At 43.2% G+C, this 24,315-nt stretch overlaps 2 protein-coding genes across 3 annotated transcripts in view; both read right to left on the bottom strand.

Moving 5' to 3' along the window:
• Nucleotides 1–24,315, bottom strand: part of zgc:173742 (DNA topoisomerase 1) — a 566,006-nt gene that overhangs the window by 113,284 nt on the left and 428,407 nt on the right. The window lies entirely within an intron of this gene.
• cdh13 (cadherin 13, H-cadherin (heart)) overlaps nt 13,390–24,315 on the bottom strand; it is a 456,795-nt gene continuing 445,869 nt past the window's right edge. For both annotated transcript variants that reach the window (XM_064335504.1, XM_064335505.1), the window contains exon 14: nt 13,390–14,804. In XM_064335504.1, coding sequence (XP_064191574.1) covers nt 14,797–14,804 — 8 coding nt within the window. In that variant the 3' untranslated portion in view covers nt 13,390–14,796. The remainder of the gene's footprint in view (nt 14,805–24,315) is intronic.

Genomic DNA, 24,315 nt, shown 5'->3' with positions numbered 1-24,315 from the left:
CCAACACAAATCAGCAGACTGCAGGCACTCCATTGACCAGCAGAGGTCACTGGTGAGCGATCAGACACGGTCATGATGGCCACTCCCTCCATGCGTGATGTTACAGCCAATCACACATCGCCCTGTGGGGCGGTGGGCCAGTCAGCACTGACAGGGTCTGGATTCGAATCAACACTACGAGGCCCATTCAAACACTGGAACAGAGACTTAACAGGATGAGCCACCCAGCAAGCCGAACATATGATTTTACACCCCCTGTCACTCTCCTACCATGTGACCTACGAGTTGCCTCCACATCATCTCTAGGCACTTCCTGCCATAATCTGAGAACATTGTGTCTAACTGCCCAAGGTCTCAATTGCTCAATTGCCTGTATTAATACCCCTATTGTCTATTTAACAGATTGTATATTATTTTGTCAGATTAATATTAGCATCTAAGATGTTAATCAGTGAAAGAGTTATTCAGTTCTTTTGTATTTCTTTAAAAGAATCACATTTATGGTTTTCTTCTGAGCTTCTGGATTATATGCAGCACTGTTTGAAATTTTAATTGAATTTATCATGTGTTACTTGGTAGGACACCCTGTTGAGATACATTAAATCGAACAACTGGGGGTCCGTATGGGGAGCACAGAAATGAGGCACACCGGAAGGAGGGAGGGAAGACTGAAAAACATTCTGACATGTGTCTCACTGTCTCTGTCAGCATATGAAGGCATGTTCATGCCTGCACGTGTGAATGCAAGAAAGAATTCTGAGAACAAATGTGCATGTGTGTGTGTGTGTGTGTGCGTGTGCATGCGTGTGTGTGTGTGCACCCGTGTGTGTGTGTGCGTGTGTGTGACAGACTGTGTGAGTTTATGTATGCATTATGTGCATGAGAGATTGTGTGGGTTACATGTGTATTGGAGATTAAGTTGGTTATGCATTTATTGTATGTGAGCGTGTGTGTGCGTGAGTGTTTGTGTGTGAGCATGTGTGTGCATGAGTGTTTGTGTGTAGGTGTGTGTGATGAGGTTGTTGTGTGTGTGGCTGTGTGAGTGTTGTGATGATGTTGTGTGTGGCGTGTGTGCATGATGTTGGTGTGTGAGCTGTGCATGAGTGTTTGTGTGTGTGCATGTGGATGAGTGTTTGTGTGTGTGTGAGCGTGTGTGCATGAGTGTTTGTGTGTGTGTGAGCATGTGTGTGCATGAGTGTTTGTGTGTGTGTGAGCGTGTGTGTGCGTGAGTGTTTGTATGTGTGTGAGCATGTGTGTGCATGAGTGTTTGTGTGTGTATGAGCGTGTGTGCATGAGTGTTTGTGTGTGTGTGAGCATGTGTGTGCATGAGTGTTTGCGTGTGTGTGTGAGCGTGTGCGTGCGTGAGTGTTTGCGTGTGTGTGTGTATTTCTGTGTTCCTCAACCTGGGAGTGCTGCAGGACCACGGACAGCGCCGGCCGCACTCACAGGCAGGGCAGCTGCATTCGGTCTCATCATCACAGCTGCTGCCCACTGCCTAATTTGAGGGCTATGTAAAGACCAGGTCCTCGGTCCCCGGGGGAGAGAATGTTCTGGAAACACAGCCACCTTAAGTACCTGAATGGCAAACCTGCGGGGCTAATTTTGTTGTGCCCTTTTGTAGGGTCTGTGGGGAACTGTTTTAATAAAGAACAGGATCCTTGTCAAGGCCCTGATTGGTGTGAGATGCAAATCAATCAGCATTATTCAGGGTCAATTTTCCTCTATATCAGTGGGGTATGGGTGTGGTATCACATTTTACATAAGGCAGGAGAAGCTATTTTATCTTTCAGTGAGCCCATGGGTAGTCCAGATTCTCCTTTGGTCTGTTATGGTTTTGTTTGATGTTTCGGATATATCTGGAGGAACTGGCGTTGTTCAGGGAGTCTCATCATCATGAGCTCCTGCAACACTGCGTATAGTCAACTCTGTTCATATTTTTTTTGTAACTCAGATGTGATTTAGTTGTATTTTACTACCTACTTTCATCGGTGCAATAGGTAAGTAACATTTGCATTGTGAAACTGTACCAATCTGAACTTTATATTTTGTGATACATTTATTTGTCTCAACTTGGCACTCCTCCTAATCTCGTTGAAGGTTAACTGCTTTACGGTGTCTCACACAGAGTCTCTGATAGCTTGCCATTCGTAGGCCCTTTCCTGTGTCTTTGTGGGTATACCATACTGTTACAGCACTAATGTACTGTTAGACCGCTACCAGCCCCTGGAATATAGTCCTGCGCTCTAATTTATTTAGAACACAACAGCAAAGGCACAGCGCTCAAACTACGCTGGAGGCCAACGCTCGGCACTCCGGCTCTATTATGCTCTGTATTATGTCCGCAGGCATAGGTGGTTTCCATGTTTTATAAATGGATTCAGATATTATTGGGTTATATAGGATCCTTCCGGAGGAAGTGGCATTCCCGGAACAGGCGAGGCAAGCGTAAGTAAGCCATCCTTCAGCCGCGCTGTTCTGCAGCTGGGTGTAAAAGCGTTCGCTCATACAGGAGGGAGCCTCATCACTTTTGTGTCTATCTTGCCCACATCTGAGGAGGTGACCACCCCAGAGCTGCACTACAAGCAGCAAAGGGCAAAGATGGCGCTCCCTGTCCTGCCTGCTCGCTGACGGATCTGTGCCGCAAACAGGATTCGCACCTCCTCCTATACTGAGTGAAAATGATGACATCACAATCAGGATCGATATTAATGAGATCACTTAGGTAATCCTGTGATTATCCTTATCAACAAGATCATTAAAGTCAGGGGTGCCCACACTTTTTTTGGCTCGCGATCTACTTTTCCCATGGGCACCACAGCCAGTATGTTAGCGATATTAGGGATGGCGGGGTGTGTCGGATGGGGTCCCCTCAGAATTGACATCGAAGCAAGCAGACATTACCGGTAAATTTCCCCCATCTGTTAATGCCCATAGCCTGCCAATTAAACTACCCATCAGATCCTGAAAGTGAAATTCCAGGCCTAAAATGGACCAGATGCATCGTGTCGCCACCACGATTAGCCCTGTGCCATATTAAATGCATTGGCAAAGTTTGTTACTATCATGTGGAAATATAAGCCAAATTGTATAAAAACCTGTAATGGCATGAATGCGAAATCATTAGGCCCGTATCGTATCTGGACAAATTCCCAGCTTCAGATTCGCACCATCATCTGTCGGAGATTGAAAACAAAATTCTCTGCCTAAAATGGATCAGATTTATCATGTCAGCATCACGACCACTCTGCCCCATATAACATGTGCCGTAAAAGTTATACTATCATGTCATATTGGATATTTATGTGATCATACCACCAAATTTTGAGTGCACAATTGTGCATTACATCACAAATGGGCACCCTTAATGGCTCAATTGGCAATAAACGTTCTTCTCAAACTAAGAGAATTGGCCACATTTCAAAATCAATCCAAGTGTAGCACGTGTACTGGTTCCAAGGTCCGGGAAGCATGCTTGTATGAGCAAGACGAAATTGAAAATAGGAAGCGTATGTGTAAGGATGCATATTTAAAAATGACACATAATCTACCAGTATGGCCTCTGTACGACTGAATGATTGTGATCAACATATTGGACACTCCTATTGGGCACCACTTAGGTGATCCCAAGAGGATCAATATCAGTGAGATCACTTAGGTGATCTATATTAATGAGATCACTTCAGTGATTGTATGAGTATTAATAGAAATTAGATCACATAGGAGGTGATTGTATGATGATCAATATTAATGAGACCACTTAGGTGACTCATTGATGATCAATGGTAACAAGATGGTAACAAGATCCTATAAGGATTCTAAACAGACCAATAATAGTGATATCACTTCGGTGATCCTATAATGATCTAGGAGAGACGGCTGAACAAGGGTCAAAAGTGAGAGCTGTGCGCTTCCCCCGCTTCTCGGATGAGAGGTGAGAGCACGCGGTGCATCCACGAGGACCCTGCTGCGCACCGCATGGAGCTGACAGCAGGGAAGGTGTCGGGAAGCACAGCCGGTTTCACTGCCGGTTACAGGAATAAATCCCATCTTTTCCTGATACAAAATGAAAAAAAAGAAAAAGAATGCGCGTCTCAGGCAGCCTCCCTGCGCTTAAATAAAATACACGATAACTCACACCTGTTAATCCACATCGCGCATCTCTCCAGGACACCTCTCTTCCATTCGCTGCACCGAGCCTCGCACACGTCAACCTGCAGATACAAAAATGTCAGCAATGTTATTATTATTATTATTATTATTATTATTATTATTATTATTGACGGCCAGATTGGCAACAATTTGGCACCCAATTTACTTTGCCTGTGGACATCCGCGGAACATTCCTGTTATGTTACGGCAAGGTATTGACCGATTAAATTCCACTGTGTTTATTTATGAATGCTCTTCGTTCCTCCGTTATTAGCATACACGAAATACAGGGATGTGGCAGTTAATCACTTCACTTCTGAGCACAATTAGATGATTTCAAAAGGGATCTTTCCTTTCAAATTGAAATTAAAACACAACATTGACGTAGGGTAATGAATTTTATTCCAATATCGCCCTTTACTTTAAAATTAGTATTTGAAGCTACAATAATGAATGAACGGTGCTAGTTTATCACTTTATTGATGTATAGGCTAGTTATTACAGTATGCAAACGTATCAAGAAGTGCATTGATAAGAAAGAGAAATATATAAAGTGAAATTTCAGTACCTCTTTATCCAAATGTTTCATCAGACAAGTGAAATGTCATCTTTTTGTATTCAATAAAGCTATAGTACCACGATAAAGGTCAGCGCATTACAGTAGCTGACAACACTTAATTGTAAGGCCTGGGCATATATCTGAAATCTTTAATTATACCTGCTTGTATTATTAAACTGTCAGAGCACGGTTATTGAATATAAAAGTGGCCTGAACATTAAAGTGACCAGATAGCATTTTCAGCTAGATCCATGCGCCTAAGTAAATCCCTCGCCTACATGAACTGTTCTCTTATTTCAAGATCATAATAGAAAAAAAAAAAAGATATGTCATCAGGCTGCATCCATAGGATATTGTCTTGCATGTAACTTCCATTGATGCCTTTAACCAGTAAAACAAGTTACTTTATTTCACAGTTTCTGTTAGTATTGACAGACTCTACACTGAAAAAAAAACCCTGTGGTGTATGCTTCAGATTTAACAGCTTTATGTAAAGAATTTCAGGCAAAGTGTGTTGTCAAAGCCAAGTAATTAATTCCTGATGGATCCCAGCCAAATTTTGATGAAGCCCTATAAGCAGTAGGCTAGGCTACCGATAAAATGGCATTATATTTCTTTAACAAGGCAATGACACACTTGGGCCTCCGAACAAAGATGCTTTAAGAATATAAGATTAGCACCACAGTTCATAAGCAGAAGCCTTTATATGAGCTATAAATAAGCCTGACAAATGTATAATAATTACATTATAGTACATAAAGTTACCTGCCAAAAATAGAATCTTTGCTGGCTGGAGCATAAAAAATTAAGCTGCTTTTCTCAAGTAATCAAGATAATCATTTTTGAAAAATCTGTTTAGTTTTAATCCGATACATGACATAGCATTACTGCTGCTAATTACGATAACAACACATTTACAAGCTTAGTGTGCAGCAATATTTAAGGCATTCCACATACAGTAAGTATTGGCAAAAGGCATGATAGATTTTTTTCTAGAAGGTCATTTTGGCAGTAGCTAAACTGGCATAGAGAAGAGATGTTGCGTCTAACTTCATTAACTATGCGATTGCACATTTTAGCATTGCGTGAGCGTGTATGTGCATGGGGCTGTCTGTAAGTGTCAGTGTTTACATGCGTAAGTGCGTTTATGTGTGTGACCACGTTTATTTGTGTGAGAGGGTTGGTGTTAGTGAATTCGTTTTTTGTGTGTCTACATGTATTCCTGTGTGTGTGTGTGTGTGTGTGCGTGCATGCGTGTGTGCGTGTAACCAATGGCAACATTGAGCGCTGTGACTGGGCTTGGAGAGATACCACTGCCATGCTACAAAAATAAATCTTAAAAGTTCAAAGGGTACTCTCAATTACTGCTGTGATATATGTGCACAACAACTGCTGACCGAAAGGACAGATAGCTAGCTTACCCCTTCCCCACACCTACACACAGAGGTCCGCACACACACACACACCCACACACAAACCCACTCTCTCCCAACACGCACAGGCACACGCAGACCTGTCTGCCGATAAATTGGGTGGGCAGCTTTTAGACAGCCAGTCTGGAAGCCAGCTTAGCCCTTTCTCCCTCTGGGGATGTGTACAGGAACAATGAGGTGGCTGACAGGTCCTCTCCTTATCTCAGTGAGTGAGCCGCAGACCCCGGCGACCTCACCTGTCACTCCTGAAGCCCCTCACCTGTGCGCCTTTCAACTGTCATTAAAAAAACAAAAAACAAAAACCGAAAACAGAAAAACCCCGTCTCCCTCACGGAGAGGCCGCAGAGGCCCGCGTCCGACTCCTCAGCGAGCGCTGGGCCCTGATTGGCCCTCTGTTTACCGTTCTCCAATCAGGCGCAGCAGGAGTGGACACCTATGCTGGTCCTTGACAGAGACGTGCTGTACCGTACACTACTGTCTAAACAGGAGGCCCTGAAGTGGCAAGCAGCGCTCAGCAAGAAAGGAAAGTAAGAAAGTAAAAATAAATACAAATATTCGTGACTATAGTTATTATGGATAAATATACGCACATTTGTGTATGGCGTGTGATATCTCTCTTATTTTTGTACACATGAGAGAAGTCTCATCAGCTTTGCATAAAGCATCACTGCTGGGAAAAAAATATGCCACATTACTCTGAGTAATCACTCTTGTGCTTTATTTAGAACTCCCCATTGTCTGCGTGCCATCTATTTGGAGGTGGCGTGTATTCGTAAGTGTTGTCTTGATTCAATGGCACAACTATTATGGTGTGCGTGTGTGTGTGTGTGTGTGTGTGTGTGTTGAAATGAAACAATGAAAATGAAGTTCAAGTGCAGACTTCCAGCTTTAATTTGAGGGTGTTCACACCCACATTGGGTGAAACATGTCAGAATTACAGCCTTTTTTGAATGTAGTCCCCTGTTTTTAGTGGACCAGATGTAATTGGACACATTAGCTTATCTTAAATTAAGTGGTCATATTTAGTATTTGGTAGGAAATCCTTTGCATTCGATGACTGATTGAAGTCCGTAATCCATAGGCATCCCCAGACGCTGGGTATCTTCTCTGGTGATGCTCTGCCAGGCCAGTATTGCAGCCCTTTTCCTGTACCTGTTTTGGGGACAGGCTTTTTGTCATTTTTTGCCTCTTTGTGCCAAACAGTAAACTATCATTTGTAAAATAGCAACTATTTTACAATATTATTGGGGGCTTTTGTGAAGCACACACATTCTTTACCACTTGATTGAATGGAAATCCCCAAATGCCCTATGCAATGTCAAGTTTGCAAGATAAATGAGCACAAGGCTTTGGGAGCTAAGACTGCTTAAATTAGCTTAAATTAGCTTCTAACAACAAGTATCAGCTTTTTAAATAATTTATCTCCACGTCTGTGTGTGTGCGTCTCTTGAAATGAAACAATGAAAATGAAGTTAAAGTGCAGACTTCCAGCTTTAATTTGAGGGTATTTACTCCCACATCGGGTGAAACATGTCAGAATTACATCTTTTATTGAATGTAGTCCCCTGATTTTAGTGGACCCAAAGTACACGGACAAATTGGCTTATCTTAAATTAAGTGGTCATATTTAGTATTTGGTCGGAAATCCTTTGCATTTGATGACTGATTGCAACCCATAGACATCCGCTGTATAGCCTGTATTGCCGACCTTTTCCTGTACCTGTTTTGAAGACAGGTTTTTTGCCTTCAGTCTTGTCTTCAGCAACCGAATGCATGAAACTCGGCCAGTCAAAAACATTCTACTTATCGGCCCTGACAAACTCCTTGGTTGCTTTATCTGTATGTTCATCGTATTGTTTATCAGACATTATCTTGCTGCAAGGTGAATCATTGTCCAACATTTTTGAGGCATTCAATTGGATCTGAGCTGATCAGATGCTTCTGTACACTTCAGAATTCATGCAGTAGTCACATTATCATATATATATATCAGGTGGATAAATTTGTCAGATTCAGAACACCTCGCAGAATCAGGTTCAAGTTCAAATGTGTTTTTTTAAAAACAAAACCACAGCCACAGACACAAAACACAATTGGAGCTGGCACTTTGAAGCATTCCTTCAGTGGAAAAATTGCCTTGGAAACCACTTAAGAATGAAGGAAACACAAACAAAGAACTGCAGTATAACTAGGAGGCACTAAAGAAGTGCGTTTATCCAGCGTGACAGAAACTGATCCCTGCAACAGTCATATTACCATAAGAGAGAGAGATAGAGAGGGGGAGAGGGAGAGAGAGAGAGAGAGATAGAGAGAGGGCCCAGGGCTGAATAAACAAGCCCAATTAGAGACCCTTGTGAGCGTGAGAGGGCGAGACACAGAAACGCTCACATTAGGGATCTCGCTGAGGGACCAGATACAGTGCTGACAGGACTTTGGGTTCCAGGGCTGGGGCATACGTTCCCCCTCAGCTCAGTGTCACCCCCATGTGGAGGCAGCTGGTGGTTTTCCTGATTCTCCTGGAAGGGTGCCCGAATGTGATATAGACCTCTTTGTGCCAAAGAGTAAACTATCACTAGTAAAATAACAAATATTTTACAATATTCTTGGGGGCTTTTGTGAAGCACACACATTCTTTAACACTTGATGGCATGGATATCCCCAAATGCCCTATGCTATGTCAAGTTTGCAAGATAAATGAGCACAACTCTTTAGGAGATAAGACTGCTTAAATTAGCTTAAATTAGCTTCTAACAACAAGTATCAGCTTTTTAAATAATTTATCTCTGCATTTTACCTTTGTGGTAAGGTGAAACAAAATGCAGTTGAACCTGATCATTGATTTAAAGCTGTTTTGCCATTTGGCGATTTCCACGAACAATGTAATCCAGAAAACTGACAATTTTCCATTTGGCTCAAATGTATCTATGCCTTACACAATCAGTTTCATATGGCTCTTCTGAAAGACAAACAGACAAGCTGATACAGACAAGAGGAATGTGTGTGTGTACATACAGAAATGCACACACGCATGCACACACACTCACACACACACACACACACCATTTCTCTCACATACAAATGCACACATTGACACATATAAGCCTGACGCCTTCATGAAATTTGAACAGCACCACTATGATTACATCTTTATAATTTCTTAGCATTCTGACCTTATTTGAGTTATTTGAGTTATGTCATATTTTAGAATACCAATTCACATATAATTTTCTATGGTATCCCTTATAAATGAGTACACCTGCTTATGAATGGTTTATAAACACTTTACTAGACATTTCTACTGTACATTATACACTCTTTATAAAGGCTTTCTGCAAAAGCACTGGTTTAACTACATTTAACCAGTGCTTTTCTGAAGCTTTAACTGGTGCTTTTCACCAGATGGTTGCATGACAGTGCGAATGGATTTGGATTGAGTGGTCTAGTTTCATAATTGTTCAAAATACCAGGAAATGCCAGTGTTAAGATACAACCCCTACTCATCTATAGCAAGCCCCGGGTTTTCTGATAGAGAACAGCCTAACCTATTACCTTTTTTTGGGAAAGAGAATGCAGAGGGTATGTGTCCTGGGGAATGCCATTCTGCCCACAGGCACCATTTGCTGATGATGCAATTACCTAAAACACTTTTGATTGTGAAACATCAGCAAGATGAGTTGTCTTGGTCACAGAAGCAAACCAAACACTCCCCACAATCTCCCCTTCAAAGTCACTGAGGGGAGCATTTTATACATGACCCTATGAATACTGGGATGTAATCTGCTGAATTAATGGACATGCTACACCTGATGAAAACCTCCACTTGGCAAATACTTCCTGTACCTCATTTACCCAGGTGTTTCCATTTGTTCACTACCTTTATTTAAAATGTTTGGAAACAAACGCCTTTTTAAAATGAATTTACATGATAAATACAGCAATAAACCTGCATTTTATTTTCCGAAGATGCCTTTTGCAGTTCCCAGCTGCCAAAACATTCCGGCGTTTGCAGCGGCAAGATTAGCCCCCTGCTGTTTGTGGTATGACCGCCGCACTATTAAAAACAAGGCAGCTTCTATATCATTTGCAACCTAACTAACATTCCAGGTAGAGATCATAACCAGACTCCCGCCAGTTTTATTGCAGTTTTAATTATGCTGCATTGTTGTTCGGAGGTAGTTCTGCACCTGCTGCTCCTCGTGCTTAATATCAGCCATAAAACCTTTCCTCGCCCTACCGTCGATGAAGAGAGGCTTTTAAAACGTGAATTTCCTCAACTGAAACTTGGTGTTGGTCTGGGGTATGACAGCACCACATCCGTTTTGAAAAGGATGAGCTGTTCCACCACTGCTACTGGCTCTTGCACGGCATATAATGTGTGTGACCCATTTTTGATGGCCTAAACGATTAGCCATTATTATTTGACCTGATGGGGCCATCGTGACAGCTCGCCTGAGATTAATTAATTTTTTTCTTTTTTTAAAGAAAAGGCTTTTAAAGTGAAAAGGGGAAAAAAACAGAATTACCAATTAATACTGATAATTATCAGACATTTAATCCACAATAAACAAGCACAAATGGGAAATGGAAAGGTACCTGAATGAGCTTGAAATGACAGCGAAGGAACACTTACCCAATCAGATCGGTGTCAGATGAGAAAAGAAAAGGACAAAAGATGAAAACATCTTCGCTTTTCAAAGATGCGTAACTGGGCTGTCGGTTATTTCTGTACCTTTTCTTTTTGGTTGATTAGTTTTTCTGGCAGTGGCTCATTAGTCTCCTGATTAATATGTTCTCCTTTATTCGACGGATCTTCGCAGGACAGAGCTGAGCTGCAGTCTGTGACAAAAGAAGGCTGCAGCTGTCACCGTGTGGCATGCGATCATCAGCCAGCATTGTGCGGACATTTTAGAACACTGTAATGAGCCGCTGTTCCAACAGACCCCTGCTCCGCAAGCCTTCGCAATGTATTTATTAAAACTTTTATCATAGGGGGTACAGTGTGTGAAATGTGAAAACATCACATTTTGGTGCAACTTCACACAAAATGCTTCAAATAGCTTGATGATATCATACCTTGGTATGATACCAATTACTGGTATGACACAGTTCTAAAAAATACCCACAAAAAGCCTTCTATATTTGTGTGAGTTAATTACAAAAGACTAATTTAAAAAAATAATTACAAGGCACAGAAACAAAAAGCTTAATATGAAAGTTCTGTTCTATGTGCCGTGTGCATATTGTGAAATTAAATTGCTGTAAATTCATGGTTTCGCTCGGGAGGTTCTGATGGCCTCACTGTGGTCTCTGTGTGATTCAGGGAAGGCAGAGATGACCACGAGAGTAAATACGCGAGCTTCAGTTGGAGGGAAATTCAGTAAGAGAGTTTATAAAATGTGTGCAAAAGACAGACAAGGCTTCATAAGGTCTTGCAAGAATTAACCGTCAATTTAATCCACCGCAAACAACAAAAACACAGAAAATGGAAAACTGTAGCAGCAAGCCTGAAATTACAGTGAAAGAACACTTACCCAATCAGACTGGTGTCAGATGAAAGACGAAAAGGACAAAAGATGAAAACATCTTCGCTTTTCAAAGACGCGTAACCGGGTTGTCGCGGTTATTTCTGTATCTTTTCTTTTTGGTCGATTAGTTTTTTTTTTTTTTTTTCCGCAGTGGCTCATTAATCTCCTGATTAATTTGTTCTCCTTTAATGATGCATCTTCACAGGACAGAGCTGAGCTGTAGTCTATAATAAAAGAATGCAACGGTCACCACGTGACCATCAGCCAGCACTGTGAGGACATTTTAGATAACTGCAATGAATCATAATTCCAACAGACCCCCACTGGGCTTGGCTTTTTCACTTTGGTCTACACTCAAGCCACCGATGAATAAAACATATGATCAGCAATATGCACATTTTCAAAAAACTTTCTGTCAAATCATTGATTTACCACTTTAATCATGGAGGGGTCAAAGTAGTTCAAAGCAGTGTGTAAAATGTAAAAAAAATGTACGTTTCTTCGGTCCAACGTAACTCGTCTCACTCTAACTGAAATTTATACCCGGCGGAAATTACTGGGGTCAATTACAAGACTAAATAGAAATAGCAATCACAGAAACGTATTAAAAAGGTTATTCCGATTAAATAATTACATTACATTGGATTTATACTGAAGCAATGCAGGTTAAGTATCTTGCTCATGGGCACAACGGCAGTGTCCAACCAGGGAATCGAACCTACAACCTTTAGGTTACAAGACCGGCTCCTTACTCATTATACTACACTGCTGACCACACGTTTACTCTACTGCACGCCTAATGCGAAAATAACCCATTGGCGATCTCATATCAGGCCAGCCACCACCGCAGCTCAACAAGGACCTGGCCCTGCTGGGCTGTTTGACAGGAGTCACCTCCACACCTGCAGCACATCTACTCAGGTGAGGCGTCTCATCACCGCTACACCTGGAACCACCGGATGTCACGGCAGCGAGGACAGGTGCCTTGCACTAAAACGACCATTTACACAGAAAAATATTCCATGGTAGCCTTTAGCCATATTTATTGTCAAACTGGAACGAAGCTGACTCAATATAGACCTTTCACACAGCAGAGGCAGAACCAGGCTTGCTTATTGTGCCCATTTTTTACCGTAGAATTGCAAACCAGGCTGACACACATCCCTTTTTCACTGAAGAGCTGGAACCGGGCTCATTATACCCCATTTCCAAGCGGATTGGTGAAGTGTGGGACATGAGTGCAAATGTCAGTATGAAGCCAATCATCCAGACTGAAACAGTATCACAGCACACTGTATGATAACTCCAGCTATTCAACTCATGCGGTTTGTATTGGTGTAGGAAAGATCCAGGAGAGCCCTGCTATTTCTATTTGATCACAGGGACAAATCACTGTTTGTGTGCTTCCAGACTTAAGTGAAAAACATTTTTCAGACACCAGTGAAATTTTGAAACTCCCCATTTGATGCCGATGAACTTTCAACAAAACATTAATCACAAAACATACATTCATATGAAAGACAAATGTGGTCCTGAATATTTGTTCTAAACAGGCACCTTAGTAATCGACAGATTTGTACAAGCCTGGTAAAGAGTTTATTGAAAGTATTGAAAATCATGATGTTGTCCAGGAAGTTCCAGTGGTCTCACCGTGACCTTTGTGTGAACCAGGGAAGACGGTGGATTTCTGTGAGTAAATAAACAAGCTTCGACTGGAGGGAAATACAGTAACGGGGTTTATTAAATTAGTGCAAAAGACAGACGACTCATTCATAACGTCATTGTTTTGATCTCTTTGCTCATGACTTACGGGGGGTTTTCCATACACGTTTATTTTTTACGAGCTCCGAACCCACCACCAAACCAACGGCCTCCTGTGATTTCATAGTGCGACTGTGGGGAGGGGGGGGGGGCGGGGGGGGCGGGGGGTTCGGGGAGGTAGGAGGTCAGGGGGGTAGTTGTAGGGGCAGGAACCATAAGCCATGAAACACAGGGCACACAGACCACCTGTGGGGCATTTAATCTAAGACCGTGAACCAAAAACACCCTCAAGTCCCCACAAGAGCATATACCACAAAAAAGAGGAAAAAAAAAACATCAACGACATTAGAAACAGTGCCTAAAATCTGCAAAAAGATTTTTTTTTTCTTTTTGAGGGGTGGGGGTGACTAGTCTGCAGTCCATAGTACACAATGTTTAATATATATATATTTTTAACATAGTAAAAAAAGAAAAAAATACAGTGTACTTCTTTTTTTTCTTCAGGTTTCACACCGTTACTATAGAAGCTATGCAGTATTCCACTCAATAACAAACCGACGCCGGATAAAATAAAACGAACAAAACAAAAAATAAAATAAATACCACACATGAGACATCGTTTCACCACCTAGCCTTTAAAAACCATCACGACTGAAGACCTACGAGGCTCTTTTTTATTATCCTTCCGTTTTAGAATAGAAAATGAGATCAAACACAGTAGTCTGTGAGGAAAAATAAAACTGCAGACATACGCCAGAAACAGTCTCTCGCTTCCTGCTTTTGGCAGCTTGGAGTTCTGTGTAGTTTCCTTGACCAGCCGGTAAAACAGAGAGAAAGAGAGAGAGAGCAAGAGAGAGAGAGAGAGAATGAGAGAGAGACAAAGAGAGAAAGTGAGAGAGAGAGACTTGAGAGGATGGGAGGTTCGCACGGGCAAGGTAGTTCAGCTGGGCGGAGTCCTTTCACAGAGGGGCGGAGAGATATCGCTGATGGTGACGGGGCAGAGGGAGGAAAGGAGGAATGGAGGGAGGGAGAGGGTAGGGCACTTTGGAAGGGGGGAATGGTGACAGGAAGGGAAGGAGGGAAGAACGAATCGATGGCAGGACGGGGGCACTGGGAGGGAAGGGAGAAAAAGGAGGCACAAAAGCAAAGAGGCTCACTCGGAGAGCAGACTGGAGATTCGGTACACAGGACCCTTCAAAAGGCCATGGTCTAAATGATAAAATATCGATTTTTATATTTCTTATGGTAAGAAGCCTTCTTTTCTCTCCCTTCATCCTATTTTGATGGTGTGAGTGCGTGTGGGGAAGGAGGGAGGGGACAGATGGGGTGTGTGTACGTGTTTCTTCAGTGTCACAAGAAGAGAAGCAGTTTACAGGCCTGGAAAAGACAGAGAGAGAAGAGAGAACTATTATTAGAAAATATTTATATATATTATTATTACATATATATATATAATATTAATATATATATATATATATATAATTATAATTTATACATAATATATATATATATATATCAATAATGGAAAATGGACGCATTTATATAGCTTTTACAAAGCGCTTTACAATTGATGCCAATTGTATATATATATATACACACACATATATATATATATATATATATATCCAGGCCAGGAGAAAAGTTTGGCACAGATCAGCTGTAATCAATTTTTCAATGTTAATTAACGAGGTGCTTTTGAGCTGAACGGTAGATCAGAAGCAGTACTAGACACGGCAGAACAGACAGACCTCTTCTCCTGTGCCAGTGAGGAATTGAAAATAAAAGTTCATTTAAAATAAAAAGCCTTTCCATGTCCCCATTCATAAATTATTCACCTGCCCTCCCCATTGGACACTATCCGCTCCATCTGAGTCATCAAAATTTATGGCCTTTACAAGTCACTCCCCAACCCCCCACCTGGATGACAAGGCAGATGAAAAACAGCTCCTGTAACCCCTGATTGCCACGTGTTGTAGTCAGACCTGCAGTTCACACGCTATTGAAAGACCCGGTTGGGACAGTTTGTGTAGCCAATGGCAACCAGCAGCATCAGTGTGGATGGAGACTTTCAAGTCATAATAGAATTCATTGACAAAGTGAAGGAATACGCAGTCCAACCCACCAATAAACTGATCATATTAGTGGTTGCTGTGTGAAGTCATAGCTATATTTAATTCACTTATAAGTTCTCATTTCCACAGTACTAAACTCAAACTACTGCAATTACTGATTACCAAACCTTTCCACAGATGTGCAACTTCAGCAGCCTGTCACTCTGCAGATGTGAACACGGCCTGTCAATCACTGACAGGTTTGAACAAATCAAAAACCTTTGCTCTTCACAGCAGGGCGCCACGACTGGTTCAAATAAGTGACAAGGGAGCTCTGCTCTTTCCCCAATATGAAACCTCACTTTGCCATCACTTGATGAAATGACAAATCATCTGAAAAAGTAGGTTTATCTTTGCCACGGTTAGAGAAGAAGTGGACAGAGATAACCAATTGATAGACACCTGTGTCAAAAATGTTGGGTGGGGAAATTTTGCACGGTGTGCGGTTTGGGTTTTAAAACCAAATTTCAGAGCTTGTTGCACCGCACCGATGTTGTTAATTTTATTAGTCTGCGATTGTGCCAACCCCATATTGTGGTTAGCAATTATCAAGTGCTCATCTGTGGCTGGCTGTCTGTATTTAAATAATTCACTTTAGTAAATACCCAACAAATTCTTAATTGTACCATACGGTTCCATGCAATTGCCAACTGGTATACTGCTTTATGCTACGTGCTTTATGTTTCTGTTTGCACCTCTCTATTCACAGCAGTGTATCGATCTTTTTAAAAGGGCACTGACTGAATGAACCTGCACTACCTGACATGTTTATACAGTATGTTGATTTCACAGCACGCTACAATAATGAATAGCTGAATCAATACAAATACGTTCTGTGTTTCAGGTCATTAATTATTACTTATTCCTAACTTGCTTATGTATTATAACTACATCACTACTGATTGCAATTTTTTATTTATTTGTAACAGCTTTTCATTATGTGTAAGAAATAAAATATTATTATTACCTGAAATAACAACAACTGCATCAGCAGCAGCAGCAACAACAACAACAACAACAACAACAACAATAATAATAATAATAAAAAATAAATAAATAAATAAATAAATAAATAAATAAATAAACGAATACATAAATAAAAAAATAAATACATAAATAAATACATAAATAAATAAATAAATAAATAAATAATTCACGGTAATCAGTCCTCACAATGGGGCAGGGCCAGAGTAACTCATTCCACTCAGGCTCACTGTTTTTACCTCCTCTGCATTTCAGTTGAATTAGCTTCAGATTTCTTTACTGGCTTGAGAATAAATAGGAATGTGTTGCCAAAGCATTTCACAGCATCAAAAGCAATAATGAAACAAAACACAAATTGCCTCAAATATGAAATAAAATATTAACATGGCTAATTTTAGCACCCCTTTCCTTTATCAATGAATAAACACTTTTAGGCGTACACAAAGTGTATAAAAAAAATACAAAAATATGAAAAATGTTTTGGAGCAAAATATTTGGTTACATGCCACAATATTTCCCGATGTGCATAATACACAATTATTGGCTGCTCAAGTTGTGACTGACCAAAACATGTTTAATTGGTAGAGAGGGATTCTTCCAGTACAAACACACACACACACACACATACACATACACACAGACAGACACTCACACACATGCACGGCATTACAACCACAACACAAAAGCAACTACACAACACATAACACATACCAACACAAACTACACACAGTGACATTAAAGACTATTTTGTCCCAAGTACAAACGGCAGCCAGCGAATGTCTATTCATGTTACAAGCCCAGTCTCTTTCTTCATCCACTTCTCTTCTCCTCCTGTTCTCAAACAAGACAAACTCAACAAATTCAATGTTAGATACAACACAACACATACACACAAACACGCAAACACACACACACACATACACACATACCAACACACACACTCACACACAGTCAGACACTTTCCCCACCAAAGCACTTATTTTTGGTCCAAAGACAAACACAGCAGCAGCAGCATGAAGGTCTATTCATTACAAGGTCTCAGTCTCTTTCTCTCTTCATGCCTCTCTCTCTTTCTCTCTCTCTCGCTCTCTCAATAATTAGAAAACTTAAATTCAAATTCAATGTTTGAGTGAATGAGTGAATATGGCAACATTTTATAAGCATAAAACATAATAATAATAATAATAATAATAATAATAATAATAATACACTCCCTCTTTCTTATCCTTTAGACACCTCTCTCAGCCAGACACAGATCCCCTTCCCCTGTCTGTCACTGGGGGACGTTCATGAACACCTGTTTTCATTAATTCATTAATTTTGTTCCCACCCTGCAGGCATTGTGCTGCAGGATTTGCGGAACGCTGGCTGGAGAGCAGGTGCTGTTCGCTGTCGATGAGCGCTGCCCCTGTTGCTAATGGAGACGGGTTCTGCTCCAGATCGCGGGGCTCAAAGACCCTATTGAGTCTGAAATGTGGCGTTCTGCCTCGCCACGGATCCTTAAACTCGGGGACCAGTATGAGCCCTAAGGGAGCCAGCCTCCTGTAGCTTACGCAGTTGTCGAGGACACCCTAATCTTAACCAGAGTCTACAAAAAGCCAGCGGTTACTCAACTGTGGGTCAAGAATACTAGTGGATAATGAGAGGAGTTGAGGTGGGTTGCCAGACACACAAGGGAAACAAGCACTCAGTGTTCTATGCAATTCATCATTCAAGTTAAACTCAGAATAGACAGAAAACACAGGCACTCGTACAGCACCCTGTGGGCTTGGACCATCTGAGAAGCTGTACCATAGGCCCGAGTCTGGCTTCTGATAGACGGCTCAGTAGAGATTTCTCACTCCGTTTGAATGCTGAACAATGCAACACTGTAACTGTGCAGAGCAGATAAATGCAGGCACTTAAGGCGGAAATTATGCACGTCGAGTGCTTTGGAAGCATCCTGGCCCAGAGGCTCTCTCAGAAACAAGCGTGGGACTGAGCTCGAGCGCTCCTTGAAAACCCGCGGGATGTTGGGATGGGACCGCGCGAGGCAGGTCGCTCTCTCCCTGCAGGCCCTCAGGAGCGGGGGCCGCTGGCTCGAATCCGGTCCGCGAAGCTGAAGCCGCGACGCAAGCGCAGAGCCGCGATCGCTAAGGGTGCTCTGAGCGAGTCGATCTTCAGCGCAGAGCGTGGCTCTCGGTGCTGCGGATCGAAAGCCCTACTCTGTCACGACCGGATTGCTCTTCATCCCATTGAAAGATGGGCAGATCCAGCACTCAGACGGCTCACGTTGCGCGTACCGCCCATCCGTTCGGCTCAGCACACAAGGGCAATTCCGGTTAAGTGCCTGCCTTAAGGGTGCACGGGAGATTTCCTTTAAAGAGGATTTGAACCTGAAGCCCTCCGGTTTATAGTCCCCCTTCCCTAACCGCTAGGCTAAACCGCAGCCCGAGCACAAGTCTTTGTTTCAGAAATGAACCCTGGTCTGGGTGGCTGCTGTGCCCTGAAGGAGATCGCGCCTCTCCCTCTTCCTCCAGGACTTTGCCTCAGCTGAACCCTCCTCTAAGCGCCAGCCAGCCTGGCGGCGGACGCGCGACACGCCTCCCTCTCGCTCGGGGCCACTCCGAACGAGATCGCGGGGCGTTATTTTTTTTGGAAAATGTTTGGAGACGCTCCAGACTTAATTGGAGCGCGGTGCCCCGGCGCTCGGGGGGATCGAAGAGGGACTCGGCGCGGGGGGAATGCCTAATGGGAGAAAGCCATCGATCGGGCTCCTTCTCTCGGCTGCTTCGCTCGTCTCCACAGCCGAGCCGCTCGAGGGTCCGAGCGGCCAATCCGGAGACGGGAGACGCCGTTCGCGTGTCAGACGGGTGGAACCGTGTCAGGTGCTGGGCTCAGCGGCGAGGTAAAACGCATCGCTCTCTCCTTCGTCTATACTCCAAGGGCCAACCGAGCGAGGAAAACGCTAACAAACGAAACCACCGAAATCTATACGCCTTCACTCGTTAAACGCACGCGAGCCGACGGACGGAACGGCAAGCCTGGGGGAGAACCGCGAGGAAACGGCGGGGCTCGACTCGCCTTCGCCGCGGACGGGGAGCGGGCGGCAGCGCGGACGGCAGCGCGGAGATGAGGAACGAGATTGGAAACTGTTTGATCTAATTACCATCACTCCGACGGTGAGAAACAGCTTCTGACGGCTGGCATGTGGAGTCGCGGCAAACAAGATAACTCACTCCCCGCTCTCCCCTGGCACGACCCCCCCCCCCCCCTTTCTAAAGCCCCCCCTCCCCCCGCACACACAACGCCCCACCCCCCCCCCCGCGCGTGCGCTCCCTCTCTCGCAGCGCGACTTCAGCCAGATGGTGAGCGCTCCACACTCCCCCGAGAGGCCCAAGGACTCGCTCACGCTTCTCTTCCCCTCTCTGATTTTGTTTAATTTCCCCCCCTCTCTCGTTTTCGCCGTGTTGAAAGACAAGCGGGTTTCCGGCGGAGCGGGTCTTCTTCTCCCCCCGTAGTCACCTGAGCGGGCCCAGCATTGTTATTCTGCATTACTTCCTCAAACGCACGAACACACACAGCACAAAAACATTATAACACAACTTGGAAAACACCGCAGTAGATCAGAACCTTCCGCAATCCCGAATACCCAATTTATTAAGAATCGAAACAGTAAAAAAAAAAAATACTGGACTGCTTATCAGAGAAACGCACGAATGCACCCCGCCCCCATCGCTCTGAACAAGCAAAAAAAAAAGAGAAAAAAACTTGAACAGAGATGCTCTGGCGGGAGCAGCAGATTAAACATTTTCTTCGTAAAATAATTGGATGTCTGAAATGATGTTCGAGCAGGCTGGCCCTGGCAGATCAGACGAGTAAAACCAGGGTGAAGAATCAGCCTGGAATCTACATGCAGAAAAAATAACGCTGTTTGCCCTTAAGGTACCACGTGACCTAGACAGTTCCCCTTAGTCTGAATGGCCGTAGACAAGACATTTACACAGTACAGAAGTGGCTAAAAAATGCGTGCACCCATTCGGTGTTGAATTAACTCTGTTTCTGACTGGGGTGGGTGGAATGTACCTTGCCGAAATGCGGGTAGAATTCGGCAGTGGCGTGTAACTCCGTCACTGTTACAAGCCACTTTGGCGGGTGACCTTTTGGTAGCATTTTCTATGAAAAAAAAAAAAAAAAACCCAAATCATTGTAGTTCACAAAATGCATCTGAAATAATTGAGTCAATTCTAGGTGATACTACGTGATACCACAACTTCCATGAGCACTAGGTGCACACAGTGTGCTCATACCATTACCAAGACCAAGCCCTCTCACGTCTTGCCTCCTCGGTCAAGCTGGCAGTATAGCCTACTTGATAAAAAGGTGAACTTGACGGAAATCGAACCACTGCCAAACTCAGCACAGCATACAAACTGTCTATGCACATTGCGGCTTTAAACTGTTTAGTGACACCACGCTAGGGGAGAACTCAGATTCAGATTCTGCTATTGTAATTGGAAGAGACAGAAGTGACAACGACTACTGCACCAAACACAGAAAACAAGAATAGCTTGGTAAAGGAACATAAACGTTGACAAATGGACATCCATGATTTCAGGGTCACTTTAGTTTATTTAGCAAAAAAGAAAAGAAGAAAGTAGGCTTTTCTTGGCATAGAGTCTAACCCTGTGGCATACAATGGGTGAGCCTACACAGCCTACTGTCACTGCCAGTGGTATTTTGCAATTATGATTTAAAAGAGAAAAAATTAATAAAAGTGCATCTGCAGAGCTTCAACATTGAAGTTATTAAATGAATACGAGCACATTATATTGACATAACGCTCAATTTAATCCCTCAATGATGTAGCCATTTTTATTTGAAATGCAGAATTGCACACGTTTTATCGCCTTCGCACACATTTTTATCGTCATTGTGGATACATGTACTCTTCGTTCTCCACACTGACACTTAGAGAATATTCATGGCAAAGATCTGCAATGTGCAGATTTAGTAAGTTAAAACATCTTGAAGCGCATGGTTTGTTAAAGATAGCCTGTTCTGCTTTTGTTAAGTGTAGGCTAGTGATTATAACTGGTCTTCTCTCTCTCTCTCTCTCTCTCTCTCTCATACACACACACACACACACACACACATGGAATGAGATGTCCACATAAGTGCATATAGGTTGGCCGGTGAAAATAAATGCTCAGTGGCTACTGACTTTGGAAAACCACTAGCCACAGTGGCTGGGGAGCCAAAAAGTTAATGTCAAGCACTGGTCCCCTGTCATATTTTTAAACCACTGGACTGACATAGAATCAGTGTCAGCGGATGTTTGGATTAGGTTTGGATAAGCTGATCCTGGATCAGTTGTTGACGAGGCAAAGAACGTCTGGAGAGCTTTTCATAGTGCAGTCCTCAGAGGCATGATCAGTTCAGCTGAGCACTTGCTGCACTGACCTCAGATCTGCCCTTGTCCCTTTATGTGCCGGATTCACCGGCATATTCTAAAAGAGCTTCTCAGCACTCATTCATAAGGACGCCGAAAGAGGAGTTCAGATTACTGACCGTGGAAGGAAGCCAACGTCGCGACAACGCTGAATTGATTCATGTGCTTAAGTGCCTGACTGGGACAAAGCCTGCAGTCGCTGCGGTGCTCCAGGGCTGAGGGTGGAGGAGCCCGACAGACACTGCGGCCCTCCAGGACCAGACCGGGAAGCTCTTATAGATACCAGGGCCACCCAGCATCAAGGCTGAGAATCTTTAAAGACAGCAATGCCATCTTGGACCGCTTTTCTCTAATGTGCATCCGCCAGTGCTCCATGACAAATAAACAGTCTCATAGACCACATTAATCCCACCTGGTTCATTGGTTTTGTCTGCAAGTGTTCAAATGTACGTTTAGCAGGTTAAAATCCTGCAGTCTCACAAATATGCTGCAGTATGCTTTATATAAATATCCCGACTCCGACAGTAAGACTCTGAGGCTCTATTGCCACAAGACCTCTCCTCTCTTTCTGGAAGGGATGGAGTGAGGGAGGGAGAGAGAGGGAATGAGTATGTGTGTTGGTGTGTATAAAATAGATACAGTCTGTGGGAGCATGTGTAAGTGTGTGAAACAGTGTATGTATGTAGCTTTGTATGAGAGAGAGAGAATGTATGCAAGATTATGTATTTGTGTGTTTGAGAGAGCATGTGTGTTTATGAATGTGTGTGTGTGTATTAGAGCGAGTTCTTATTACTGTCCTTATTAAAGTTTGTCATTCAACTGTAGACTGTCTGTAGGTTTGGATTTGATTATTTATTAATGAATTAATTTTTATTCATATATTTTATTCCACTGTATTAATTAGATGTCCCTTGTGTCATCGTTTAATTGTGAATCGCTTTGGCAATATTGCGCATATGCAGTCGTGCCAATAACGCATTACTGAATTGAAGTGAATTGAGAGAGAAAGAAAAAGAGAGAGAGACAGAGAGAGAGAGAGAGAGAGAGAGAGAGAGGAAGAGAAAGCCCATATGAGCGCACGCGTGGGTGTTTATTGGTGGAAATGTCAGTGTCTTTGAAACCCCCAGCGGTCCTCCCTCGTCTCCCTTTTTATCTCGAGCGCTCAGACCCGCATTATTCACCCCGGCTAATAAAGACACTGAAGCCCGCTAATCAAAGGCAGCTACACTCTCCCTCTCTGGAGGATAACGCACGTATTTACATAAACCCGGCTGTCAGCTCCCCCCAGCCAGGCCATGATATGCAGGAGGGAGGTGTAATTCATGATGGCCTTTTATTGATATTTTCCCCCGAAGTTAATTTCATTTAGGTGGGGGGTACCTCTGGGATGCCGTGTCCTTCTAATGCACACAGTGCCCCCAGAAAGGGAAAGGAAGGGGAGGCTTAACACCTCCCCCCCCCCCCACACACACACATTCTCCTGCAGTTTACTGTGTGTGTGTGTGTGTGTGTGTGTGTGCGCACACCTGCTCTCGTAACAGAGAGCTGTGGTTAATCGGTCGATTGATATGATATGATATACTACACATCTCTGGTAGAAATCAGTTTTCCTGGTCTCAGCAGGTGGCTTTGTGTATTTCACACTCCTGAAGTGTGACTGTGGGTGGTCCTGGCATCTCTCTGCCCGAGTCCTGCTCTGAGCTGGTAGGCTGCTCCGTTCCTAAAATGGTCCCTGCGAGAGGCACAAACCTGTTGCCTGGTAAGCCAGGAGATTTGCGCCTGGGATTCATTCTAAACTGTGTGACAGATATATACACACACACATGATGTATCTGTCATATCCTTAAGGTTTAGACATATGATTTAAGAACCTGAGACAGCAAATCCCAGATTACTTTTATCCTTTGACAGTGGATATAGGGTAGGCTATACATTATGCATGTATGTGAGCGTGTATAAATGTGTGTGAGTGTAATTTTTTTTACAGTCAGTGGTCAGAGTTCATGCTGGCAGTAAGGCAGCTGGAATGATATCTGCAGGCCTTTTCTCTCCCTATACCAGCCCTCCCACACCCCAACCCCCACCCCCTCAAACGACATGGAAATGGGCCCCTAAGGAACTGCTTTCTGTATGGCTGCACTGAGCCTGATAATGAGGGAGCCTGTAAGACTGGCCCTGGGCATGCCAACTGACTGCATATCGTCTGTGCACACACATTTCTGTCTCTCTCACACACACACACACACACACACACACATACACATATACACAGTATGCAGAAACACAGACACAAGCATACACACACAAACAAGCATGTACTCATACACACATGAGGCATACACACACATGCGTGCACACACAC

Source organism: Anguilla rostrata, chromosome 5 (genome assembly GCF_018555375.3).
Source record: "Anguilla rostrata isolate EN2019 chromosome 5, ASM1855537v3, whole genome shotgun sequence".
NCBI classification, from domain to species: domain Eukaryota; kingdom Metazoa; phylum Chordata; class Actinopteri; order Anguilliformes; family Anguillidae; genus Anguilla; species Anguilla rostrata.
The sequence above is the reverse complement of the archived record's forward strand: the minus strand, read 5'-3'. Positions and strand labels throughout refer to the sequence as shown.